Here is a 26,229-nt window from a genome sequence, read left to right on the forward strand (position 1 = left end):
TGGCGTGCCTGCCGTGATGATGGTAAGCACACGCTCTGGTGTTTCATTCATTTATTAAACCATAGCACAGGAAACAATGGGGCTATGGGATGCATTATAGAATATGTTGCAGATGGATAAAAAGATGGAGGGCAAAATGAATAAACATATACAATATTTTATGATACGTCCCAATATCTCATGGGACTGTGTTTCACAAGTATGGGACATAAGTGAAAAAGCCCTCTTCTTCTTCTTCTTTTGGAGAACAATGGGATTGATAGATCACATCTATTACCGCCAACTAACATTTTGTTATTTTTGTCCAAGACTAGAAAACCCTCCTTTGGAAATGTAAGAGATAGAGACATGCTTTGACATTTAACATAGCGAATAATGTAAATGAGAGATATATGATCTATCAATCACATTCAATCATATCACTATTATGTTTCTCATCTGCCTTTCTGCCAGCTTATTTTGTCCTGGACGTACAACTCATCTCTAATTACCTCTGTGATCTGGCATGAGCCAGATCCGGAGCACAGCGTGTGCAGGCGTAGGTCCATTAGCCCTGGCCTGCCCAGGGGAGCTGAGCTTCACATGCATACAGCCCGAAGGTTTCTCATGCAGGCGTGAGAGAAGAAAGGGGAGTCCAGGCTGAAAATAGATAAACACAAACAAAGTGGAGCAGAAACAATAAATGTGTGTGTGTGTGTGTGTGTGTGTGTGTGTGTGTGTGTGTGTGTGTGTGTGTGTGTGTGTGTGTGTGTGTGTGTGTGTGTGTGCATATGTGCGAGAACATGCGAGGGAGGCACAACCTAAGATGGGCTCAACATTTCACTGTGAATAATAGAATGGTCTAAATCAGATCCTGCTCTGCATTTGATCATGCTCATCTTTACACAAACACAGCAGGCATGAAAGAGCACGTTCCTGTTTGGGAGTGTGTGCACACATTTATCCGGATGTTCATGTGTTAAATATGTTAAAATAGAGATTAATTGTTCCACTCCACACCTGTGCTGCAACTAGGAGAACCCCATGTGTGTGAATACGATTGACAGGCAAGATGGATTACCTGAACCAATCAGACAAGAGATCGCCAGATTGGTCAGACATTAGCCTGGCTCACACAGAGGCTGGCGCAGCCTACTAGAAGCAAATACTCCCAGAGCGCATTCAGCTCACTAATGGTCAATGTATAGTTATTACCAATTATACTAAACCAATAGCTATTATATTTTATGTACACACCTTTAATGCTAGGGTATGCCATTTGGAGAAACCAGATTTCTAAAGTACCCAAAGCAAATAATCCCAAACCCCCTCCCCAAAACAAGTGCCTAGCTCGCCAGCCTTAGCGATTGGTCTGCCTGGCCTTTGGAGGACTGGGTCATGAACAATGAGTGAATGGGCACAGTGGACGCAGGTTGACAGGTAGGTATGTAGACACAGACAGGCGTCTGTGCAATTCATTTGGCCCATTCATTCATGAAATTATTGGACATGCTTAATACGCTCTTCTGACAACCACAGATACCACATTTTTTTCCTATTTTTCTGAGAGCAATTTATTTATTGATTGCTATCAGGATGTAGAGAGAATTTCAATAAATATGCCAAATAAGCCTCTAAATTAAATGGCCTACCCTCACAATTTCTTCAGAACAAAGAGCGAAATTGCTGTTTATGGAGTTCCTAAAGAACTCCATTAGAGTCCCCCCCCTCGGCCAGCCAGCACAGGAGCCAAAGGCCCCGAGCTCCACGAGGGAGACGGGCAAAGACCCTGTGGCCCTGGAAGAAGGGGGGGAAAGGCCCTGTCACTCTGGGTAAGGCTGGCCTCCCCCTAGGCTGTTCTGCGTCCTCCGTGAAGCTAACGCCATGATCAAGCAATCGGCCCCCAAGCTCATCCAGACCACCCTGCCACCGCCACCAACGCCCCTGCCAGGCAACGCAGTATCCCCGGCCTCTTGTCTCCATGCTGGAGGGGGAGGATGCGTGGGTCACACTGTGGAGGTGTGGGCATAATGGGTTTTTCATTTAGTTATTTTTGCGTATGGTAATCCTGTTGTAGAATCCAGTTTGTCTTTTCTTTTGGATAGCGGGGGGGTTAACCTCGATTTGGTTTTGGGGATTGCGGTAGTGTGTGTGGAGGATGTCTGGTTTGAGCAGCCTCACCTGGCTGAGTCTGATTGGACTCAGGGGCTGGGTGAGGCTGCACACCTGTGCAGGTTAAACCAGCCATCGTCCACACACGCACTATGGGAGAGTTTGCCAAGATGGCAACATGGAAAACCAGGCTTTGTATAATTTTAACAAACTAACACAATAAACCGGTCTCAACAGCGCCTGCCTTTCTTTGCTTTGGAGGAGCCCAATATAAGACACGCAGGTGGCGTGTAGCGTCGACCTTACTACAATGATCGTATTTCCCAAGTGTTCCATGCGTTTGAAAATGCTCTTGAGAAGATGTTCTAAAGCGCGTAGGACAGGATATTTAAAAAGCTTCCCTGGTTTGATTTGAGGAGCAGTTGACAGGGAGTGTTACATATTTTACCATGCAACACTTTTATACCCAGAACCTAATGTCTAATTCACAGCCAGCACATTAGCAAGGAGGGACATGAAAAGGCGGTTTGGTACAATTTGAAATAAATACAATCCCTTGTCTTTGTTTCGTTTTTTGTACCAAACCGCCTTTTCATGTCTCTCATCGCTAAAGTGGAGAGATTAAGCAGGTGAGAATCGACGGAACAAGCCCAGAGTTAAATTTTGGGATGTGAATATGCTTATGCTGAGCTAATTTATCCAATAAGTATTCAGAACTAGACACTTACAATTGCTCTCATTAAGCATTTCATTTGAAATACATACATAATTTGCCTTCACTTGCTCATTGTCCAAAATTGGCATGTAAACAACATATATTCCTTGAATGAGTGTTTAAAAGCAAAGCTGAGTTCTCCAAGGCATCTGCCTCACCTTGTAAATACCGCTCCTCGATTCTTTGGGTCCCGCCAAAGTAACTCAGAGTTAAGTGTAATGTGGTTTGCTGATCCAATTATTCTGGCGTTTTATTGGACCCTGGGCAATGGGTCCTGTCCACCCTTGTTGCTATCAGCAGGCTACATGATGCATGCTGTGGCTTTGCCTGCTGTGCATGGGTCTTTTTGGACCCCTTTGTTTTAGAACTACACTATAACAATGTAAAAAATAAAATGTTACATTATGCTAGGATTATGCGTTCAGTGATGTGTGAAAGAGTCAGGGTTTTTTGGATACTGGAAATTCGGATATTAACTCACTAGGTTGCCCGAGCATGGCTGGCAGGGGTCTGTATAATTGTTGTATTAGTTAGCATATCGTCAGGCAAATGGTTGTGTTTTGTGTGTTTTTTGGTAAATGTAGGTCTACTGGAACTGGAACTCCCTCCCCCAACATATCCGCGATTCCCAGTCCCTCACCATCTTCCAGTCCCACCTCAAGACCCATCTCTTCTCATCTGCCTGTTCCTAGACCACCCCCCACCAATTTCCCATGAACTTTGCATTTATTTTTGTTATGCATTTGTTTTGTGTATCCATTGTAGAGCGCTTTGAGTTCGAGAAAAGCTCTGTACCAATACAATGTATTATTATATTATTACTGCAGGAATTGGATGATTGTATATATTGTGAACCTAATGCAAGTTTTTTATGTCCACAGCAACTAGGGGCTACATTGACATGCTACACTTTTCAATGGTACCTCATGTGTAGTCTTGGTTTGTCTCTCTCTTGGAGGCTGTAGTGTTGCTGTGTATTGTTTGTTTGGCTCCAAAGGTTGTCACGGATGCCAAAAGGGTTCACCAAACTAGGGCCTATTATACGTAGCTACCCCTGACCAAGTTTAATTCTCATTAAAGTAATTTACATATTTAAGCTGGTCTGCTATTATTATAGTAGGCACCGGTCCACGTGATCTCCAACCTGAAAAACCATCAGTGCTGGACAGAGGTATACATTTTTCCTGATTATTCTGTTACACAAAATGTATTGTTATGGATTTTTTCATAGGAGGCAAAGTGGAAAACACGCCAGCCTAGTCTGTCTTAAAGAAAAATAAATGTCACTCAAATTTGAATTGAAAGAACATCATCCGTTACACAAAATAACACTTAACAGCTCAGACGACTGACTACACAACGCAAAGACATTGATTCACAATGATTCAAACGTCCATGCGCTTTTACCCCATTTGTAAAAACGGTGCTAATTAACATAAGTGATCTGCAAAAGCCTGCTGGTGACATGAAACATGACTCTACGTGGAGTCAGGATGGGATTTCCATAACAACAGAAAAATCTGTCAAGCCTCACTAGGGATAATTATTTGTCTCTGCAATGAGGCCAGGATCACTGTATTTCAGTATTGTGTTTAGAACGGCACATTCTCCAGATCACAGGTCTCAACAATACACTTTCAAATTATCCTAGACTGTAGATGTGGTTCAATGTGATTTCTGCACAAATCACTAATGGTGCATTAAAAATCTAAATGTTGAATTGCAGCCTTCTAAGGACCTTGATAATTCATTGAAAACACACATTTATCCGTAGGCAAAACCAATGATTAAATATTTAAAAACACTCAACTGTTCTTTTCATATTTTGCCGACTTTATTAGTATGCTCTTTTCTTTAAAAATGTCTTCACAATCAAAGAAAATTGGTAAAAACGTATTTGAAAAGGTATTGCAACTCTTCCTGATGCTGAATTCAAATGGTAAATGGCTTGCTCTCTCTGACTTCAGACCTCAATGTCCTTGCTACTGTGTGTTTCTTGGGTAAAAGCAATGTCTATGTTCTTTTTTTTCAAGACTTAATAAGCTAATTTCTTTACATGTCGTGCTCCGTTGAGACTTAGCAACGCAATCCTAAAACTACTCATGGTCAAGTATGGTTTCCGACAGATAATTATTTATTGTTTGGAAATTCATCTTCCTCATTTGTTTGCAGCCCTTGCACCACTTACCTCAGCCTGTATACCTCTGTCTCTAAGAGTCCGTCCACACCCCTCTGTCTCATTAATTGCCTTGCAATCCCAATTCACAACAAACAATTAGAAAAAAATGATCCACAACAATGTCCCTTTTGCCTTAAGTTGTTTCTTAAAACGTACTTACTTGTTCCAGGCTAAGATCTGGTCTCCTATGTCCATCCGTAAAAAGTCTGTCTGAAGAAACGAGGATTGCCTCTCACTAACGGATGTTTTATATTTAACCTTTATTCATTCAGGGAAGCCCAAGACATGTTGACCCCGCTGTGTCATTTTCAATTGTGCCCCTGATGAGTGTAATTTAGATGTCAGGCTTGTTGATGAATGCTTTAATCAAAATTGTGTGTGATTTTATTTGGGAAGGAAAGGGGATGAAATTGTGCAGACACAACTCTTTTCACCACTGGTTGGAAGAGGCGAGAGGGTGGTTTGAAATTGATGGTTGGAATGTGGCACTTTGGGTGGAAGTGTTTTTTAAGGCGATACATTGATAAGAATCAGAATCAGAAACAGAAAACTTTATTGATCCCCAGGGGGAAATTGTTTCGTTCGAGAAAGGTAAGGTGGGGGGAATAGGTGATCACTGCTGAAACATAGGTTTGAAGCAGACGATGACGGTTGGGATACCTGAGACCTACAGCAAGGTGTTAGAGGCGTGGAGGAGGTTGTTACCAAAGGTGCAATATGAGTGCGATGGGCAAAGATCAAACATAACTTAAAACATTATACGAACCAAGATGTATCAAAGGAGGCCTTGAGCAAATGAAAGACCTCATATATGAGGTCATCCCAGGATTCCTCATGAAGAACTGCATATTTGATGCACGGTGGGAGATAGATTGCATGGAGAATAAAGATGAGGTAAAAACAAATATATAAGCAGTATACCAGGGGAATGGGCTGGACTGATTGAAAGTGAATGTGTGAGTACAAGAAGTATGTATGCCTGAATTGTATGTGAAGGGGAAGGGGTTGAAGGTGGTTTGAAGGGTATGAGTGAGACGGTGGATTTGTTTAAGAGCCAGCAGCAGGTGAGGTGTGGAAGAGGGTGTTTGTGAATATGGAGGTGGATCACAGATGTTTTAATTAATCAAAACAGAATGCACACAAATGTGGTGCTGAATAAAATGTATGATGAGGTTATTGTGATGTCGGTGGCAGTTGTCATGGGAGTTTGGGGGGGGCGGGGGGCTCCGTGGGTTGTGTGCGTGCGTGCGGTCATGTTGTTGGCACCTAGTTGGTGCATAACACAATTGCATAACACAATTGCAGTTTGTTCACACGTGTGTACAGTAGAAGAGCTAAGTTCCCTGATCTATAGCTTATCGTAACTAGAGAAATATGCATTTAGATTGGTAGCAAACATAAATGTCTCTCGTACAAAGAATAACTCATCCCTATGCACGTTACATTTGTAGGCTATGTAAAATAAAAATAAAGCTGATATGCTCAATCTCATGATGTTTCTCAAAAGGCAAAAAGTCAGACACTTCACAATCTGTCAAATCGACTGCCACGAGACTGCTGTGCCAGTGCAGAATAACGATGTAGCCTACAGCCTTCTACATGTTAGATATATATATAGAGAGAGAGAGAGAGAGAGAGAGAGAGAGAGAGAGAGAGAGAGAGAGAGAGAGAGAGAGAGAGAGAGAGAGAGAGAGAGAGAGAGAGAGAGAGAGAGAGAGAGAGAGAGAGAGAGAGAGAGAGAGAGAGAGAGAGACAGAGACAGAGACAGAGACAGAGACAGAGACAGAGACAGAGAGAGAGAGAGAGAGAGAGAGAGAGAGAGAGAGAGAGAGAGAGCGAGAGAGATTGACTGACTCGTCTTTCAACTATAATTGTAACTATTCAACTATGGCTGGGAGATGTAGGACATTAGTTAAGCCGCTTGTCACTCAAGTCGGTCCAGTGGGGGCGGGATCTTCTTCAGACGCGCGGAGCGAGTCTGCTCATAACAGCTGCCGCGCGGTCCTTGTCCGACTGTTTCAGCGTGTGGAGATGTCTTCTCTCACGAATATGTAATCGTAATGTGACGCTCAGTTCACTGTCTTGTGATGGGTAGACACGGCGTATCTTAACTTCTGTGAGGATCTTTATTTTTATTTTTTTTCGTTCCATGTGGATTAAAAGCCTGCTCTGTTTCTGATCTCATGTCTCTGAACTGGCTGCTCCACTGTGGGGTACCGCCGAGGGACTGGTGACTCGGATCAAGCAAAAGCCGGAGACCAGGAGCGTTGCTTTCACAGTGGCCAGTCGGTGTCTCGAGCTGGAGGGTTGAGTCTACTCAAAGATGAGGAGGAAGCTTCCAGCTGCCGGCATCATGCTGTGCTGCTCATTAGCCATGCTGCCGAGGTAGGTTGGGTCAAGTGTGTGTGTGTGTGTGTGTGTGTGTGTGTGTGTGTGTGTGTGTGTGTGTGTGTGTGTGTGTGTGTGTGTGTGTGTGTGTGTGTGTGTGTGTGTGTGTGTGTGTGTGTGAGTGTGAGTGCGTGTGTGTGGCATCATGTTTTGCAATCAATCGGGAGAAGAATAGCCTAATCCAAATAATAATCTCAATAAGAATATAGAACAAACAAACATTGAATCATGCTCTTGGTGCAAATCTAGATGATCAATAACTTATTTGAAAACCACAATTATGTATTAGAGGTTACATCAAGACATACAATCATACATAGGCTGGCACACTTGCAGACATGCAGTTACTGTGCTTTTAATGGCCCAGGAAACTCGAGCAGTACTTCATAGTTTAAGTGTAGCCTAAGTGAACCACCTGTTTATTCTTATAACACCATGGGATTAACCAAGGGGAGATATCCCCATGGTAACCACCCACGCCAATTTTGTAATACTTTTCTACTACCGTTGTTGTATATTACCCTATAGCGTTATGCACATCACACACAGAGTGAAGTTCTACTACAAGTGTATCCCAACCCTGTCTTGGTAACGGACATCAGAATAAGCCGTAGCCTAGACAGGGCTCCACACATCCACACACACACAGAGCTCCACACACACACACACACACACACACACACACACACACACACACACACACACACACACACACACACACACACACACACACACACACACACACACACACACACACACACACACACAGCTCCCCACACATACACACACACACACACAGCTCCCCACATCCACACACACACAGCTCCCCACGTCCACACACACGGTGCTCCACACTTCCACACACACACACACACACACACACACACACACACACACACACACACACACACACACACACACACACACACACACACACACACACACACACACACACACACACACACACACACACACACACACAGAGCTCCACACATCCACAACATGGAGCTCAACACATCCACACACGGAGCTCCACATATCCACACACATGGAGCATCACACATCCACACACACACGGTGCTCCACACATCCACTCACACACAGCTACACACATCCACACACACACGGTGCTCCACACATCCACACACACGGAGCAACACACCCTTCCACACACACCTCGCGGCTGATGTCCCTTAGTCATTGACGTCGAAGGACACACACTAAGAGGCCCTGGACGTCACGAAAAGAACGGCATCATAGACATAGCATATTAGCCCTGCATCGTAATGGCAACAAAATGGCATAGATTCCTTTGTTGACCCTCATATGAGATTATTGCAGTTTAGATGATTATGTGAAATAAATATATTACCAATGTGAAAGAAACTATTTAATAATCATCCAATCCAAAAATAAATCCAAATATTATTTATTGAGGAAAAGGACTGAAAAAGAAACACCACATAATAATCTAAATCACACACTGCTGGCTTTCAGAAGCTTGTTGAGGTGGGAATCAGAAATTAAGAAAAACAAACACACAGAGAAAAATATATTTCAAATGGGATCAGTAGTGTAAGACCTACAAGTCTAGGCGGACACGCCTGTTGAATTCAAATTCTGAGTTAATCTCTGACGTTCTAAGAAGATTTGCTAAATCTTTTATATTCTCCAGCAAATTGTCATCCCATCCTTCTCAAGTATAGCTTTGTGTAAGTTTTAGAATACCAAAATCTTCACACTTCAATGGATTCCATTTGCAGATAGTACTACAGTGAGGAGCCTAAAGCTATCGCCACAGACTTACCCATAGTGGGCCGCACACAACATCTCAGGGCTAAGCTTAAAAGACACATCCATACCTAGAACCTACAATTGGGCCCAGGGAGGCCTCCTGCATGTGTTCGATTATCCATTGATTTCTACACTCATGTGTTGCATGTGTATAAATAAGTATAAATAATAAATATATAAATACAGCCACACACACACACACACACACACACACACACACACACACACACACACACACACACACACACACACACACACACACACACACACACACACACACACACACACACACATTTAAACATATTTAAACAGCTCATAAAGAAAATGCTTTTTTGAACCGAGTCATATCTATTACTAGTTGTTGGGAAACAACAACAGGACGTCACAATCCGCAATCTCAGTGTATGCACGGCATGCCTTCATTATAGTGAGAGGGCCCAGTGCCTGCTGAGCGTGTCTTCCTGCTGTCGCGTGTGCGTTTGTTCACCTCGTTTGTTCCAGGAGGATTATTATTTTTGATCTTTGAGGTAAACAGTAAGGGGCTTACCCTGCACGGCACACCACTAGCCTCTAGCCTGCATACATACGCATACATACATACACAAAGACTCAGTCACTCACTCACCAACTCACTCACTCACTCATTCACTCACACTATGTTGCCAACCTATTATAACGCATTCTTCTAACTATAAGAGTAGATATAGAGTTCCAATGTGGCGCTTCCAGGAATAAAGACTACATTTCCAATCATTTACCATGTCCTAACACGGTCCTTCTTTTACGCTCAAATTTCACTGGAAGATTTAAGGAACCTCTTGGTTAATACTTGGTTATACTGTCGGTTTTATGTATCAGAATTCACAAAATACATGCACACACATACACACACCCAATCTCCTCGTCCTAGATCAAAAAGCTCTCCCTACTAATAATAACTGGCTGTCAATTGAGTAATACTCCAGTTATGATTATTCAGCAATAGTGCATTTCTTTGCACGCTCTTGAATTCAATTTCTTCTAAACTTTGCACAATGTAAGAACCATCTTTTTTAGTTTTATGATAATCTGAATATTTGAAAGTTTCAAGAAATGGCTAGATTGGTAATTCCCAAGTAATATGGCACAACAATTAACGTGACGTTGAGTTATTAGTTTGGTTGCAAAGCAAGCCAGACTATGTCTTATATTAATTTTTCTGTTTCTTCCGCTGAATTTGGGTAATTCTTGGGTAAGTTGGGCATATATCAATGCAGTGAACTTCAACTGTTAGAGACCAACCATTGCAGCCTTATTTTTTATATTAATATTGAAAATATTGTTATTTAATATTGAAAGTTACTGGGTCAAAAACCATTCCAAACCTGAACACCTGGGAGATGTCAAATTTAATTGGCACATGTTCACTATATCTTTCTACCATTCTCCAAGCATCCCTCAAAGCATTTTAAGCTGGCTCTATTGATCATCCTCTGTAGAGAGCGCATCCAAGCTCCTGATGAGCTTTGGCAAATGGGACATCATAAATCCACCTTGGAAACAGTAATATGGTGTACAGAGAGATTAACTTTACTTTTGCCTGGACATTTTTATGATTATCTGCCTTTCACTACAATAGTGCCTTTCGCAAAAACTTGTAAACAAACCAACCCCTCTTTTTACCACAGCCAGATGTTAACTGGTAGGGTGCAGTGATGACACTGTAGACATTGAGGTTATGTTCAGAGCCAAATGTTAACTGGGAGTGTGCAGTGATGACACTTCAGACAGTGAGGTTATGGTCAGAGCCAGATGTTAACTGGGATTGTGCAGTGATGACCCAGACACTTCAGACAGTGAGGTTATGGTCCCCCAGTTCTATTCACCACACTCTGACAGAGAGATGACAGCGATTTGCTCTGGTCCCTCATCACAACCATGATGGACAAAAACAATGTACAACAGCAACTATACAAATTTATATTCGAACTGCTTTATTTTCATGCATCTCAAACATGTAAAACATACCACAACGTCTGTGATAGTACCTCAAAAGAAGGTGTGTGTGTGTGTGTGTGTGTGTGTGTGTGTGTGTGTGTGTGTGTGTGTGTGTGTGTGTGTGTGTGTGTGTGTGTGTGTGTGTGTGTGTAACTCGGTTTCATATTTCTGCCTCAAGCAAGGTCATTTTAATTTAAATCTATTCAACCCAGTTTAATTTCCCCCTCACCCTCCTTCTTTCTTATATTTCTTATAACTTTCTTATATTTTCTACCAAATGATTAACATTTGGTAGACACCCTGATTAAAATGATGTTGACATTAAGTGATGCAGATTTTGAGTTTGTGTTCACGTGTTAAAAGACATTGTGCTTGCTTGCTGAAGGCTACATTCAACCTTGTACACATTACAGTGCTTAACCTCTCTCACCATGTAATGTCAAACATGCCTGGAGGATTCCACATACATCATTATTGTCAATTGCCAGGTTCAATCCACTACGATGTCAATCATTCCGTTGACAAGTAAAACTAATAAGCAAATATATTTGGAAGTAGTCCATGTCTGGCTACATTGTTTTTGAAATGAGAGGGACTGTGGACTGAATTAATCAGTCAATACATGATGAGCTTGTAGTGTGGGCAATGCCAGCATTGTTAAATATTATTTTAGAACGGAGGCTCAACTAAACAGTTTTTTAAGATAAGCAGGTTGGTGAGTTTGTTATACATTGATGCTGAAAGACAAATATAACGAGATATTGTCCGTGTAACAGTGACAAATAAATTATAATGTGGCCAAGGGGAAGCATATATAGAGAAAATCAGAAGGGACTGATGACAGACCCCTGTGGATCCCCACACTACAGGAGCCGATGGAGAGATGTACTCCAAAAAATCTACAGCAATGCTTCCATTGGAAAGCACTCATTGGAGAACCACTGCAGATCACTGCTTGATCCGCGACCCAATCCAGAGCCTTTTGAATTAGATAACGTGATTGATAGTTTGAAATGCAACACTTTGGTCAAACGGCTCTAAAATGGACTGCCCATTGTCTGTGGATGGGAACTAGTGATTTACCTCTCTCCCTTAACTACCTCATTTTTAATGGTCTTGGATCTTAAAGTGTAATTCCGGCGAAATTTGAGACCAGACACATTTTTTCTAATAATCTGATAATCAAGTATAGAGATTGCCGGGAGCAATGTAACAGCCCAAATGGCATCCATTTTATTAGCTAGGGCCACAGCGAATGCTTCCATATCTGCATTTTTTAACCACTAGTATTGCTCAAAATAGCACCAAACCTCTGCAGTATCATGACTACACATAAAACGAAGAATCAACAACTTAGTTAGCGTACCGGGAGTTTATTAAATACACTCATACAACATAGTAGCAGAGAGATGACAGAGGGATGCAAATTTTAATCCGAAGCAACATGGTCTGTGTGTGATCCGTATGAACAGTGGGCCACATAATGTAATATGGTCTGGGTGTCATAAATTACAACATGGTCTGGCTGTGATCAGTATAATCTTGGTGTGATCAGTATGGTCTGGGTGTCATCAGTTAACAACATGGTCTGGGTGTGATCAGTATGGTCTGGTTCTGATCAGTATGGTCTGGTTCTGATCAGTATGGTCTGGGTGTAATCAGTATGGTCTGGGTGTGATCAGTGTGGTCTGGGTGTGATCAGTATGGTCTGGGTGTGATCAGTATGGTCTTGGTGTGATCAGTGTGGTCTGGGTGTGATCATTATGGTCTGGTTGTGATCAGTATGGTATGGTTGTGATCATTATGGTCTGGTTGTGATCAGTATGGTATGGTTGTGATCAGTATGGTCTTGGTGTGATAAGTATGGTCTGGGTGTGATCAGTATGTTCTGGGTATGATCAGTATGGTCTTGGTGCGATCAGTATGGTCTGGGTGTGATTAGTTTGGTCTGGGTGTGATCAGTATGGTCTGGTTGTGACATCAAAGTGGAAAAGAGAGAATGTTTGAATGATCTGATTGACTGAATGTAATTGAGTGGATGCATAAGATGAGCGTATTCAGCATCAAATGAAGGGGTTGGTCACTACGAACAACAAGAAATAATGCATTTCTTGTGGGTTTTCATGCAAATATGTGCTTGGTACTGGAATTCTACCAAGCTTACTGCGAAATATAAAGAGCACGCTCGCTTCATAAAACGACTCCCATTTCACCCTCCAAGCTCCGTACCACAGTCAACTTCAACCAGAATTATTAAGGTGTGAACGTTATCAACATCAGAAACTGGATTCTACGTGAAAAACTAGTACCAAAGAAAAATTAACTGAAGATACACCTGTTGTTTGAAATAATAAATACACATAGTAGTGCTCATTAGTTCTCAAGGATTCTGGATGATTATCTATGCTCACTTTGTTTCTATCACTGTCTATTTCAGTGGAAGTCACTGCAAGGAGCCGGACCATGGTGCTCGGAGTCGCCCCATTCCCATGTCCCCATCAGACTTCTTAGACAAACTCATGGGCAGGACGTCTGGATATGATGCCAGGATAAGACCAAACTTTAAAGGTACTTTTGTAACTAGTATCATCTGTGTTTCTTTGCATGACTGAAGTTTTAGTAAAGGTATTATGGTATAGATGATTATACTGAGGTCTTGGAATATACATTTCTGTTTTGGTACTAGAGATTATCTTTCTATTTTCCCCCACACCACTTTCTACTACCAATGGCTGGTATACTACAGTATGGATGCTCACTGATCCAAATGAGCTGGAATAGTTCAAATCTGAATTTAAAGTCACCGCAATGGGCTGTTTGTGAAGTGGGTATGCATTCCACTCAAGGCCATGGTCAATATGTTGGGGTTCTGAACCGCAGCTGGGAACAGCGGTTTGTAGACAGTGATTGCAGAGCTTCAACATTTCAGAGGTGTGTCATGCACCTCTGAAATGTGGAATGCAAGATAAATCATGAATATGAAGCAAGGGCAGAGATTATTATTATTATTATTATTATTTTTTTAATTGTGATCATACAATGGGTAATCTTTATTATTGAAATTAAAAAACCTATCCTGTTTTGCCTCTTAAATCTCTGTCCCTTCTCTGCTTGGTCTATCACAGGTCCAGCCGTCAATGTATCCTGTAACATTTTCATTAACAGCTTTGGTTCAATTGCGGAGACTACAATGGTACGTAACAGTTATTGCTCAAATAAGCATTTGTTAGAGCTGATTGTAAATGGATTTATCTTGTTCAATAGACATTGTTTACCTCAAAAAAGATGGTCAATAACACATTTGACTTTGTTTATACAATATATTTATTTCCTAATATTTTTCATTCCAATTGGAATTAGAATTTGTTATCTTAAGTCGATTAGTGGGCTATTAATTACCCTCATCATTTGGGAATTCCGGATACAAGAGGACCAAATATACAGTAGTAGTAGAAGTGAAGATAGTAAATTAATCCATCTTCAAATATCTTACCACTGGCATGCAAAAAGGGCTTCCCCTTCATTACCATCTCTGGACGTGTGTCCTCCCTCCCAGAGCAGGGCTCTGATCAGACCTCTGTATGATCGTCAGCTGCCCCATTCCCACCCGAGGAGCGCACCTGCTCCCCCATTAATCCATGAGTGTTGCTGAAAATACATAGCTGCATCATAACACCTCTGCTTGCTGAGTGGTTGTGTGGTCAGTGCTGCATGCCTATTGAATATGTCTTACACAATGTGTATATTCATGCTCCAATTTAGTTTCGCAACTTCAGCTACCAAATTAAACAGCCAGAAGGGCAGGACCAATATCATCAAATCATCAAATCATAAGCTCTTAAGGTAGTGCTAACCTTTTGGTAGAAGTTGGTCTAATAAATATTAGAAAATGGATAAAGATATATGTAACATTTCCGCATTCAGATACCTAAAGACAATCACAGGTAACGAACGGTCTCTTACATTTGGTAGCATGTCAATGGCAACATATGCCCTTTGGCCCGTAGCTTAATCCAGTAGCGATCTTATTTATGATGTATGATATTACATTGTTGAACTAGCTTGCTCCAAGGTGCTACTTTGACAAGTTGCTCGTGCCATACAACGCCATACGTGATCGGCAGTGTTTCCCCTGCATTATTTATTTTTTTAAATAGGTCAGATCTTATTTCATTGTACAGCTGCACGTTAACCATTGATTCACTCTCGCTCTCTCTCTCACACACACACTAACAAGGGCCCATCTGGGAACAGCCCCCCCTCCCCGTGAATCACACTCTGAATCAGAACCCCATCATGCGTGGGATGAAGGATTGTTGTTGGTTTTCCCCCCTGCAGAGGAACGGCTTGCTGATTTAATTAATGTATCAAGTCGGAGGTCACCAATCGGTATTAGCGATGGCAGGCATACAAAATAATGAATACACTGTCTAAATTTGAACGAATACTCAGGCTATTTTGGTGTGGAAAAAGTATGAGATACACAATGGAAATTCTGTTAAATTATATACAGTCTATGTCAGGTCAGTTTTCCCTGTATTATATACAGTAAATGTGTGTTAAGCCCACACTAGAACTCAATTGGCAACGCAGGTTTTTACCTTCATTTTACTGTTATGGAGCTAGTGAGATACACTTCAAAAAAACACATTAAATCCATTGGAAACATTTAGATACCCGAGACTTTGTAATTTTCCTATTGTTTAGAAAAATTCACCAAATGATGTCTTTTAGAGAGGAGGTCTGCTACCCAAATCTCTCCTGGGCAGGACACCGCTAGACAACACAGGACTCATACTGGTGATGAAGTCTCTCGTGAGATCGCCTTCTCTCACATACTGTAAATCTGAGTATGAAAATCTGAATATCCAATGTATTTGTAAAATACACTTTAAACCCCCTCCCCCATCAGGTACCCCCATGAGGTACCACCACAAGGACCACTAAATTAGGTGGGAAACAATATATACGGTAACGTAACAACTCAAGTTTTTATAGAATGATTGTTTTGAACAGGGATAACTGCACTGGGCTTCACATGAATGACATACATTAAATTACTTAGTTTAGTCAGCAAGTTATCGTTATGTTGCTTGCGGCTTCTTTATTGAAATGTCATTGTAAGGGGTTCACAGAGCGCTTGGACACCAGGTTTGCTCTTCCAATAGAAAGTCCTTTTATTTTGATCGCTCGCAAGTCCAACAAAACACATGTCGTTTAAAAGTAAATCATAACTCCGCTCAAAGCGGTCACAGGGTGCGTTCAAGGCGATCTCTGGCGGCGATCGCCCCTGTCCCTCCGCTGCTCCGCTCCCTTCCTGGATTCCCCTTTCACTACAACACAAAGCAGGCACATACGTACAAACACTCCCTGATTGGCTGAGTGCTGACACCTGCTGCACTCAGGTCCAATAACCCCCAGCCAATCCGGTGCGCTCCCAACCTGCCCATACTCCCCCTGCAGGCCAGACGTCGCACGTCCCCCCACAGTCATTATGTGAATAAACTAAATGAAACATGAATAAAACTTGTATACATTAACCCATCCGTGAACATGACTTCTGCCTGCCTCACGTCAGATGGATTTTCCCTGGTGATGGGGATGAAGTGAACAACGTCCATGTTCCCACGCTACTGCAGCAGCATCAAACTATGTCCTCTTGTCATTGTTTTGATTGAGAACCTGGCAGAAATGACATAAAATACCTTTAAATATTAGGTTGTTATCCTTTAAATTATTAATATAATTACATAATTGCATGTAATAAGACTGCATAGTGAATAAGTGAAGATTTGTGTAATATTGGCCAAAATACTAATAGCTATTAGTATATGTTACCTAAAAGGAGAAATGAAAATTTGGACATTATTCAATCAATTGTTGACATTGAACTGAAGACTGAGATGTGAAACACAAAGGACAGAGCGATAATGTAGACTGAGATGTGAAATACAAATGACAGAGCGATGATGTAGACTGATAGAGGGAAGGTGGGGGAAACAGACAGTGGGGGATTCCGAGGGAGAGGGAGGTCTGTATGGGCCATATGTCGCGTAGCAGGGCTTACAGTGGACCTCTCCTCTCCACCATCTGGCTGTTCATCTCTCCCTCCTGCTGTTAGCTCCTCTCACAGGCGACATAGCCCCGGACTGGGGAGCTCCCTGCGTACCGCCGGCACTCCCCACACACAAACATGAACTTAGTGCAACTCAGAGAGCGACATGTCCGGTCCAGATCCCCATCAGACTCACGACACCCTACATGTGTCTTCAGGCTAATCCTCCAAACATGGTAACCGTCTCCTCTGTTCTTCAAGAACATCCCGGCCTAATATCATTTGTCAAAATGACACAAGAACACAAGAATGTTCTCACAAGAACATTAAGCCTGAGTGCACCTCCCCCGGATGTAAAGCACTCGCGTCTTTTGGAATTAATGTTGAGTTTGAAAGTACTTTCCAAAATCTCTTATAACAATGACCGAAGTGCTATGTTGCCATTGTTTCAATTCACATTGACGTAAAGGCAGAGACAGAGACACATTAAGTCACTCTGCTAAATGATATTAGTAACGGATGTCTCAGTGATGACAGGGGGCACGGTGATGGTGGTTTGGTCACCCAGACTAACAGGACCTAGTTACTGTTCCAAGGACTCAGGACCCAACTAGAGGGGGCAGGGGCTTTAGGGCTGGAGCACCCTCCCCTTGGAAGTGGGAGTAGGGTCTCTGTGGACACTTTATTAAAGCCTTCAAAGACACTTCTTCCAGGCTTTTATTGAGAAGTATGTGTAATATTATGTGTTTTTATTAGTGATTGTGTTTTATGTCCTGTTTTGTTTGGCCCATAAAGCACTCTGTGACTTAGTTTATATGAAAGGTGCTATACAAATGCATTTGATTTGCTTGCTTACTCTAAGAGTTGGTTTAGTTAGGTAATATCAGAAATAGTGAGAAACAGTGCTGTGCATGAAGCCATGCCTCTTGTTCTCTGCGTGTGTTCATGTGTAGTGGTGTTCAGAGTCAGCGGAGGCATTTAGCACAGAGGGGGATATAAACCAACACAGCATCTCACAACAAAACATAGCCTTGTGCCAAACTCATCATGGGATGCCGTTTAAAAAGGTAGCCGTCTTCAAAAAAACTAAATAAATGGATAGAGACTGTCATCTTGGCTTAATCTTTGCTCCCAAATAAAGACAGATGGAGAGAGGGATAAGAGGGATAAAGCACTTTTTTGTTGCGAAAAACAAAAGGTTTCTTCTCGTACTGTAACACCAACACCTGTCAAAAATATTTATGTATTTCTTTACTTCTACTTTTTAAACTGATCTGACTAAACATAGGCCAGCACCAGCAGAATCCTAGCAGAAACTGTCACGCCTTCAATTCTGCATGCCATTTGTGGTGAAATGTGAACTTGAACAGGCCGTGTTGTAACACGATGAGCCTCTTTTGGGCTTGATGGAAACCGCCAGCTTTTAAAACCCCAGGGTCACAACATTTGGGAAGCTTTTGGAACCCACTGACCTTATATTATATGCATCTATGCTAGTGATGCTCCACTGAACAATCGGGCGTGCTTGTAAATATGTGTGAGTGCATGTTTTCTTATTTATTTCCAAAACAGTTCATTTCACTTCATGCATAAATTCCAAGAATCCTTCAACCAGACAATGTGTGAAAACGTTAATAAAACACAACATGTAGAGACAGACACACAGCCTCATTACACAGGTACATAGACACACATACAGTACATACGTGTACTGCATGCAAAGGAAGCACAAAGGGGAGCACTTTAAATGATTATAACACAAGGCAAATGTTACTCATGAAAAGCAATCTATCGATGGAAATTGGATTTTCTTTTTATAAAAAGCACACAAATCTACTTAGAAATATCATCAAAATATGAAAACACCATTCGGCTTTTTATAACTGTTAGTCCCTTCATTCTGCTCTCCAAACCTATTGGATAAATTCATATCAGTCTCATATCAATAGGCCGATGCCATATTAGACTTTGTTATATGAATGGTCCTCTGATGGTCTCTCTCTCCCTCCAGGACTACCGTGTGAACATCTTCCTGAGGCAGCAGTGGAACGACCCCAGGCTGGCCTTCACTGAGTACCCCGACGACTCCCTCGACCTTGACCCCTCCATGTTAGACTCCATATGGAAACCAGATCTCTTCTTTGCCAATGAGAAGGGAGCCCATTTTCATGAAGTCACAACGGATAACAAACTTCTCAGGATATTCAAGAATGGCAATGTTCTTTACTCCATTAGGTAAAAGGTTGTGGGTGTGGCATTGAATAATGTCTCTTCCACATATTGGCTCTGCCATAGGCTCAGCTTATTTATAATAGGATCTCTTTCTATGACTTCAATACTTTCAAGGCTCACATTCAGGCAAATGTGAAAACTACATTTTCTGCATAAAAATATGAAAACATACCAGTTAATTTAGTCAAATCACACGGGTCTAGTACGGGTCTGTCCCCACAGGACAGACCCCAGCTACACTGTGCAATACACAGTGTCGCTGGGCTGGATGGGGGTGGAAGGCATGGCAACCAGCAGTAGGTACGGTGGAGTGGGGGAGGTGGGGGGTGTTAATGGTGGAATGGTAGAATAATGCTTTAATCACACGTCTTCTTTATTTTTTTTCCAACCGTCTGTCCTTTGTGTCTTTTCCACTTTCCTCCCCCCTCTTTGTCTTCTCGTCCTCCATCTCTATCAGGCTCACACTGACCCTGTCGTGTCCCATGGATTTAAAGAACTTCCCAATGGACGTCCAAACGTGCATTATGCAACTGGAAAGTTGTAAGTGAATGAATAAATACACTACACGTACACTAGACATGCATGCCTACACGCACACAAATTAGCACGCATGCATGCACGCACACAAACTCTTAACATTCTCTGTCTAACAAACACACACACACACACACATACTGTCTCTCGAACATACTCTCTCACAAACATACAAATAAACACACACACACACACACACACACACACACACTCTCTCTCGCAAACACACACGCACACATATACGCACAGATATTTCAACATGACATTATCTGTCTAAATATTGTGTAAATATATGAAGATATATTTACACTGTTTTTTTTTTTCTTAAATTCTAACCCTGTTGAGGACTTGGGCTGTTTGTGTGATGAAACATGTTCCCAATGGGCTTGTGTTACTGTGAGTTTGATGGAACTGGCAATAAGAGGTGGCAGTTGACAGTTGCTTCAGTTTATACAAATAGTAATGCTAATAGTCCTATATAGTGCACTATTATGGAGAGGGGGTTTAAAGTGTATTAGGTGTTTTACATTTACATTTAGGGCATTTAACAGGCGCTTGTATCCAAAGCCACTTACAATAAGTACATTTATCAGAGGAAAGGGGAACAATATCGCTGGCGTTACAGTGAAGATATTTATAGAAACAAATGCTTAGCATTTACGATTGCTACGTTAACAATTGTCGTCATCATTTTGTAACACTGTACATAATGTGAGTGTACAAATCTGGTTCCTATATATAGTATAGATAGTGTATATATATATATATATAAAATCATATAGTCATATACTGTATGTTGTATATTACTTAATACCCATAATGCACTGTAAAATAACTTACAACTGATATGCTGTTATTTCCACTAACCCTAACCCCAACACTATGGTCCCATGATACAAAGCGGTTTTAATTGTCATTAGATTTATTCAATACAGATGACATCTGACACAGGGCCGTCTTGTTTGGCTACCAGTACAAGTCTATGGATTTCCAGCTCATAATTAGAATCCCAATTCCCCCTATTGCCGGGCCTACTTAGGGCCGGCAACATCAAGTTATCTATTTCGAATGGCACCATAGTCAGACTGTATTATGTGTAAGGACAACATGATCAGGTATGAAACACAACAGCGGGATGTCAAACAGCCTCCCCACTGACCCCCTCTCTATCTGACCTCTTCTTCTCCAACTCTTAAGTCTGTGTGTGTCGTCCAGCTTTTTGCATCGCAGGCCTTGATTGGATGCGTTGTTTGTTGCTATTTTCGTTCCTTCCCATCTGTTCAAATAATCCCTGTCCTCCATTTGCCTCTATTTGAGAGCTTGTTAAAGCATATTGATGGTCTCATGACTCACCCTTCGTGGCATGCGGAGCGCGGCCCGACCCCAGGGCTGTTGTGGAGAGGGGGGTGGAGGATCGGGCTTGGGCCTAATCATTAGCTGTTTTAATTTGGCATTTTATTGTGCTTCATTGCATCGCCGCCAGCCCGCATGAATGACACCCAACTGTGCCGTCACATATTGGTATTACATCATAGAGTGGAGGTTGTTTTCATTTGCTGATTTCAGTCAGTTGTAAAGTGAGTCAGTTGTAAAGTGAGTCTCCTCCCATGTCCCCCCCTACCACTTAACAGTGGGAGACATGGGAGGAGAAGGAGACGGCTCAGGTGTCTCCCTCTCCTCCCATGTCCCCCCCTACCACTTAACAGTGGGAGACATGGGAGGAGAGAGGAAGACAGCTCAGGTGTGCTGGCTCCTCGTCCTCCGTGTCTCAGCCATAGAAAAATAAGAATAGATGGTAGATGGGATGTCATCATCACCACTTATTCTACTACGTCGTTTAAGAATGCTTGATTCTGATTGGCTGGGAGGGGGGCATTAACCCGGCAGGTTGCCCGCTGACTTGTCGGTTGTACTTGCTGCTGACTGGCAAGTTTCTTTGGCAAGTGACCATGGTATATGCGGGATAATGCCCTTCGAGGTGTCCAAAACGTGTTTGATCGATCGTAATTAAAGGGGACTACTTTTTGAGGGAGATGAACGTAAACAGAGTATACATTTAATAAGCATGCAATACAAATAAGAAAAAGCATAATTATTAAAGTATTTGAATTGTTTTATTATGTTGGCAAGCATGAAGTAGAATAAACGAGATAATCACCTCAAGGCAGAGCAATAAACAGTTTGATATGGCTGGCTCGTGGAAGGCTACCGTCCACCAGCCGTCCATGAGCCGGGCATATCAAACTGTTTATTGCCCTGCCTCTCGGTGATTATCCCTTACTTAAAACACATGAGAACACTCAATCCCGATGAATCATCTGTGGGAACGATGGAGGTGAAAGGTAAAAGAAGGATTCATGTCATGTGATGAGTGATCACCACTGTTATGTTTCTATGTCCTCTCTCTCTTAGTTGGTTACACCATGAATGACCTGATCTTTGAGTGGCAGGAGAACGGACCAGTCCAAGTAGCCGATGGGCTTACCCTTCCACAGTTCCTCCTCAAGGACGAATCCGATCTGAGATATTGCACCAAGCATTACAACACAGGTAATGCACACATTCACTAGTGAGGACTCAATAGACAATCGATTTTTCCGAGTAGTTCTCTTTTTGAAATGTTATTTTAATATTATTATTCAGTAAACCCTGCATTTCTTAAATTGTATTTTTGAAATGTTGCTGTGGCTTTTAGTGCTCTGCTTTCCATGGCATTATTTTTATTTATGCAGGCCTTCAAGCAGCAATCAGAACACTGAACAAAGTGTGTTGTAGCTTGTGAATAATGGAGAGGCCAACAATTGCAAATTTCATGAAGCCACAGAAACCCCTGTGTACATGTGTGAGTGACTCTGGAGTGACTGTGTGTGTGTGTGTGTGTGTGTGTGTGTGTGTGTGTGTGTGTGTGTGTGTGTGTGTGTGTGTGTGTGTTTGTTTGTGTATCTCACACAAGCACCACGTGTTAGTGGTTGGAAATGAGAGTGATGTTCGTTTGAGTTTATGCATAATGCAAAATATTGCTTCCATGGCCTCTGACGTTTTACATAGCTTTTAGATAATGTCAACTAAGGCCACATATCAACACTGCCTATAAACTCCTAAATAAGATCTACCTTATTATTATTAGGGGTCCGAGCAGCAAAGCTGCTTGGCCTCTATTGTTTCTGTAACGTTTTGTTTTTTTCCGCAAATTCTGTAAAAGTCATACTGCAGCCTATACCGTAAGTCGAAAACACTTTAAATTTTCCCCTCTATCCATAAACCCAAATTTGTGGTACTGCAACCAAAGGTGACGCTATTGTAAAAAAATCATGAATTAGGCTTATTTCTCTATTTTCTAAAATCAGATGCGTCTTTTTCACCCTGGTCTTCTGCCTGAATTTTTTTTACTTTTCCCACAATTTCATAGAAAAGCCAAATGTCCACACTCTCAACCCATTTTGCCTATATGACCATTTTGTTATTGTATAACTACCTTATGGTATAATACCTACGGCTATCATTAGGTGGATACCATTAACAGTTCCAAATCTTTTTTGAGAGCCTTTAATTCTCTTTTGAAATGTGTGCTTGGAGTTTTCTTGATGTTGTGTGCTTATCAATCGACATTTTCACATTGTGAATGAGGCTTCATCCAGTTCAGGAACGTCAGTGGCTCAACGGGATAATGACGTGTGCTGGTGATTCTTAGGTTGAGAGTTCGAAATCCAGATTCAAGCTTTCTGAACAAGCTGAACATGACTTTCTGTCATTGCCACTCATTTAAGAAACAAAACATTGAACAGCACCTGAAATTCATCAGGCAATCAGCATTCCGGCTAATTAGTTTCCAAGAATCGGACTGCCAAGACACAGTATGGCATTAAGGGGAACTTCTTCATTAACCATTTTTCCTTCATAATTAACTCTGTCATATTTATATTTCTTCCGTTAGTGTTCTTTACTACAAATGTTTAATTTGCCCAGATTTTCAAAGATTTTCCAGGTATATGCTTTGAAGAAAGCCCTGCAGTTGAGGTTTATAAGTGGAACATCTTTCCTTAAATATGACAATATATTTATATATCTTCCATTAGTGTGTTCTTCACTTTTAATTTTGCTCGGACCCCGTTAATCACCGCTTGCGGTTATATTTATTAGTATTAATATTATTATTAGTTAAGTTAAAGCTTTTTATTGTCCCCTAAGGGCGATTTTGTTTGCAGCAAGACATCAATAGACAACATAGGACAGAAAGTACAACATGACAGACCAAACATACATGCAGATAGTGCAGAGTGTATACAGGCATGCTGATAAGCATCCCTGCATGACATACCCATGTAAATCAGAATAATAATAATAATTACTACTATGTGTCAAATAAAATAAAAAAATGAAAAACAGGAAACACTTTCTGCTCTCCATGGAGTACCTTTCATACAGCAGGTAATCATACCTCACACTGCACCAAAAACACCATGTCGGCCCAGAGCTCCAAAATCTGAGTTCAGTAGAGAAATGGCACTGGGAACAAATGAGAGTCTATGTCTATTGGTTTTAACTGCAGGGAATCTGAAACGTGACTTAGAAGGTAACAACTGAAACTCAGGATGAAGAGGATGACCATTTGCTGATAAAATAGATTCTGCCTTTTTGTGGACAAATCTATTGTACAGGTCTGCTAGACTGCTTTGCTTGGCACCTATGATTTTACCACCGGCCTTCACTACTTTGGCGAGTGAGGCTTTATCCTTTACATTCAGATTTCCATACCAGCATATCATAGAAAAAGATAAAACAGATTCAATGTATGATTTATAAAATATTCTCATAATGGTTTTATCCACATTGAATTTTGCCAATTTACGGAGGCAGGAGAGTCGCTGTTGGCCTTTCTTACATATATTCTCTGTGTTAAGATTAAAATTTAGCCTGTCATCAATTATGCTTCCCAGGTATTTATATGAGCCAACTACCTCTACAGGTTGCCCGTTTATAGCAGTGACCTGGGTAGGGGGGGACTTGCGCCTATAATCAATGACCATGTCCTTCGTTTTTGATACATTCAAGTGTAAGTGAGCACTATCACACCAGGCTATAAAATCGTTTAAAACAGGACCATGCTCAGATTCTTTTCCATTTAAAAGACTAACAATAGCTGAGTCATCTGCAAACTTTAAAATATGTCTGTTTGTGTGCTGGCTACGACAGTCATCAGTGTATAGGATGTATAAAAGAGGGGACAGGACACAACCCTGTGGTGACCCTGTAGAGGACAGTATCTTTTCTGAGAGTACCCCATTCACCCTCACTCTCTGAGTTCTGTCCGTTAAAAAATCCAAAATCCAACCCACTAAACTAGAATCTAAATTAAAATTTCTTAACAGCTTATCAACTAAAATGTGTGGTTGAATAGTGTTAAAAGCTGATGAAAAATCAACAAATAAAAATTTGGCATGAGTGTTGCTACCTTCAAGGTGCTAGTATCAGGTTAAGCAGAGTGGCTGTAGCATCCTCAACCCCTCGCCTGGCCCTATAAGCAAATTGTTGTGGGTCCAATAGATTCTCTGTTTTGATGAGGAGCACCTTTTTCATTCGTTTTTCGAAACATTTCATCACCAATGAGGTCAAGACAATTGGTCTAAAATCATTTAAAACCTTAGGGCGACTGCTTTTTGCCACTGGTACAATAGTCGAGTTTTTCCAAATTTTGGGGACTCTCTGTTGGCTCAAGGAGAGCTTAAATATGTAATAAAATATTGGACCAAGTTGTTCAGCGCACGAGGAGATTAGGTGACCCCCTATGTTATCTGGCCCGGGGCTCTTCTTAACCTTTGAGTGTCTGAAGGTATCTACTACATCATGCAAATCAAAGGGCGCTGGGACACTATCCTTTAGGTAGTTTTTTTGCTCTAAAATGGCATCCTTAAATGTGGGTGAGTCAAATTATTAATATAATTAATTGTTATAATAATAATAATAATTATTATTATTATTTTGGTTAAAATAAGTTACAATTCATTAAGGTTTTAAAGGGGCTTAAAGGGTGTCAGGTCCCACATTTGAGGACAGATATTTCATTAGTTTGATTAATAAAATGCACTGTCAACAGTAATACACATTTTTATTTAGCACTAGCATAGGGGTAAGTCGTAGCGGTTAGAGTCAACCCTAACCCTAACCCTGTTAGTTAACATGGTATCCATAAGTAGAGAATTAGTTAACAGTTAATTAATCCTGAATTAATTATTAGTTCATACTTATTATTGCGTGTTCACTTAT

The 26,229-nt window shown here is 41.4% G+C and overlaps 1 protein-coding gene across 2 annotated transcripts in view; it reads left to right on the forward strand.

Moving 5' to 3' along the window:
* The first annotated feature begins 6,864 nt into the window (after window positions 1–6,864).
* Window positions 6,865–26,229, forward strand: part of glra3 (glycine receptor, alpha 3) — a 50,084-nt gene continuing 30,719 nt past the window's right edge. Inside the window, exons 1-6 of one of the 2 annotated variants that reach the window (XM_060046780.1) lie at window positions 6,865–7,370; window positions 13,582–13,712; window positions 14,270–14,337; window positions 19,211–19,434; window positions 19,889–19,971; window positions 22,378–22,515. In XM_060046780.1, coding sequence (XP_059902763.1) covers window positions 7,309–7,370; window positions 13,582–13,712; window positions 14,270–14,337; window positions 19,211–19,434; window positions 19,889–19,971; window positions 22,378–22,515 — 706 coding nt within the window. In that variant the 5' untranslated portion in view covers window positions 6,865–7,308. The remainder of the gene's footprint in view (window positions 7,371–13,581; window positions 13,713–14,269; window positions 14,338–19,210; window positions 19,435–19,888; window positions 19,972–22,377; window positions 22,516–26,229) is intronic. The other variant, XM_060046781.1, reaches the window with a different exon arrangement.

The sequence above is a fragment of the Gadus macrocephalus genome, chromosome 3 (genome assembly GCF_031168955.1).
Source record: "Gadus macrocephalus chromosome 3, ASM3116895v1".
NCBI lineage: Eukaryota > Metazoa > Chordata > Actinopteri > Gadiformes > Gadidae > Gadus > Gadus macrocephalus.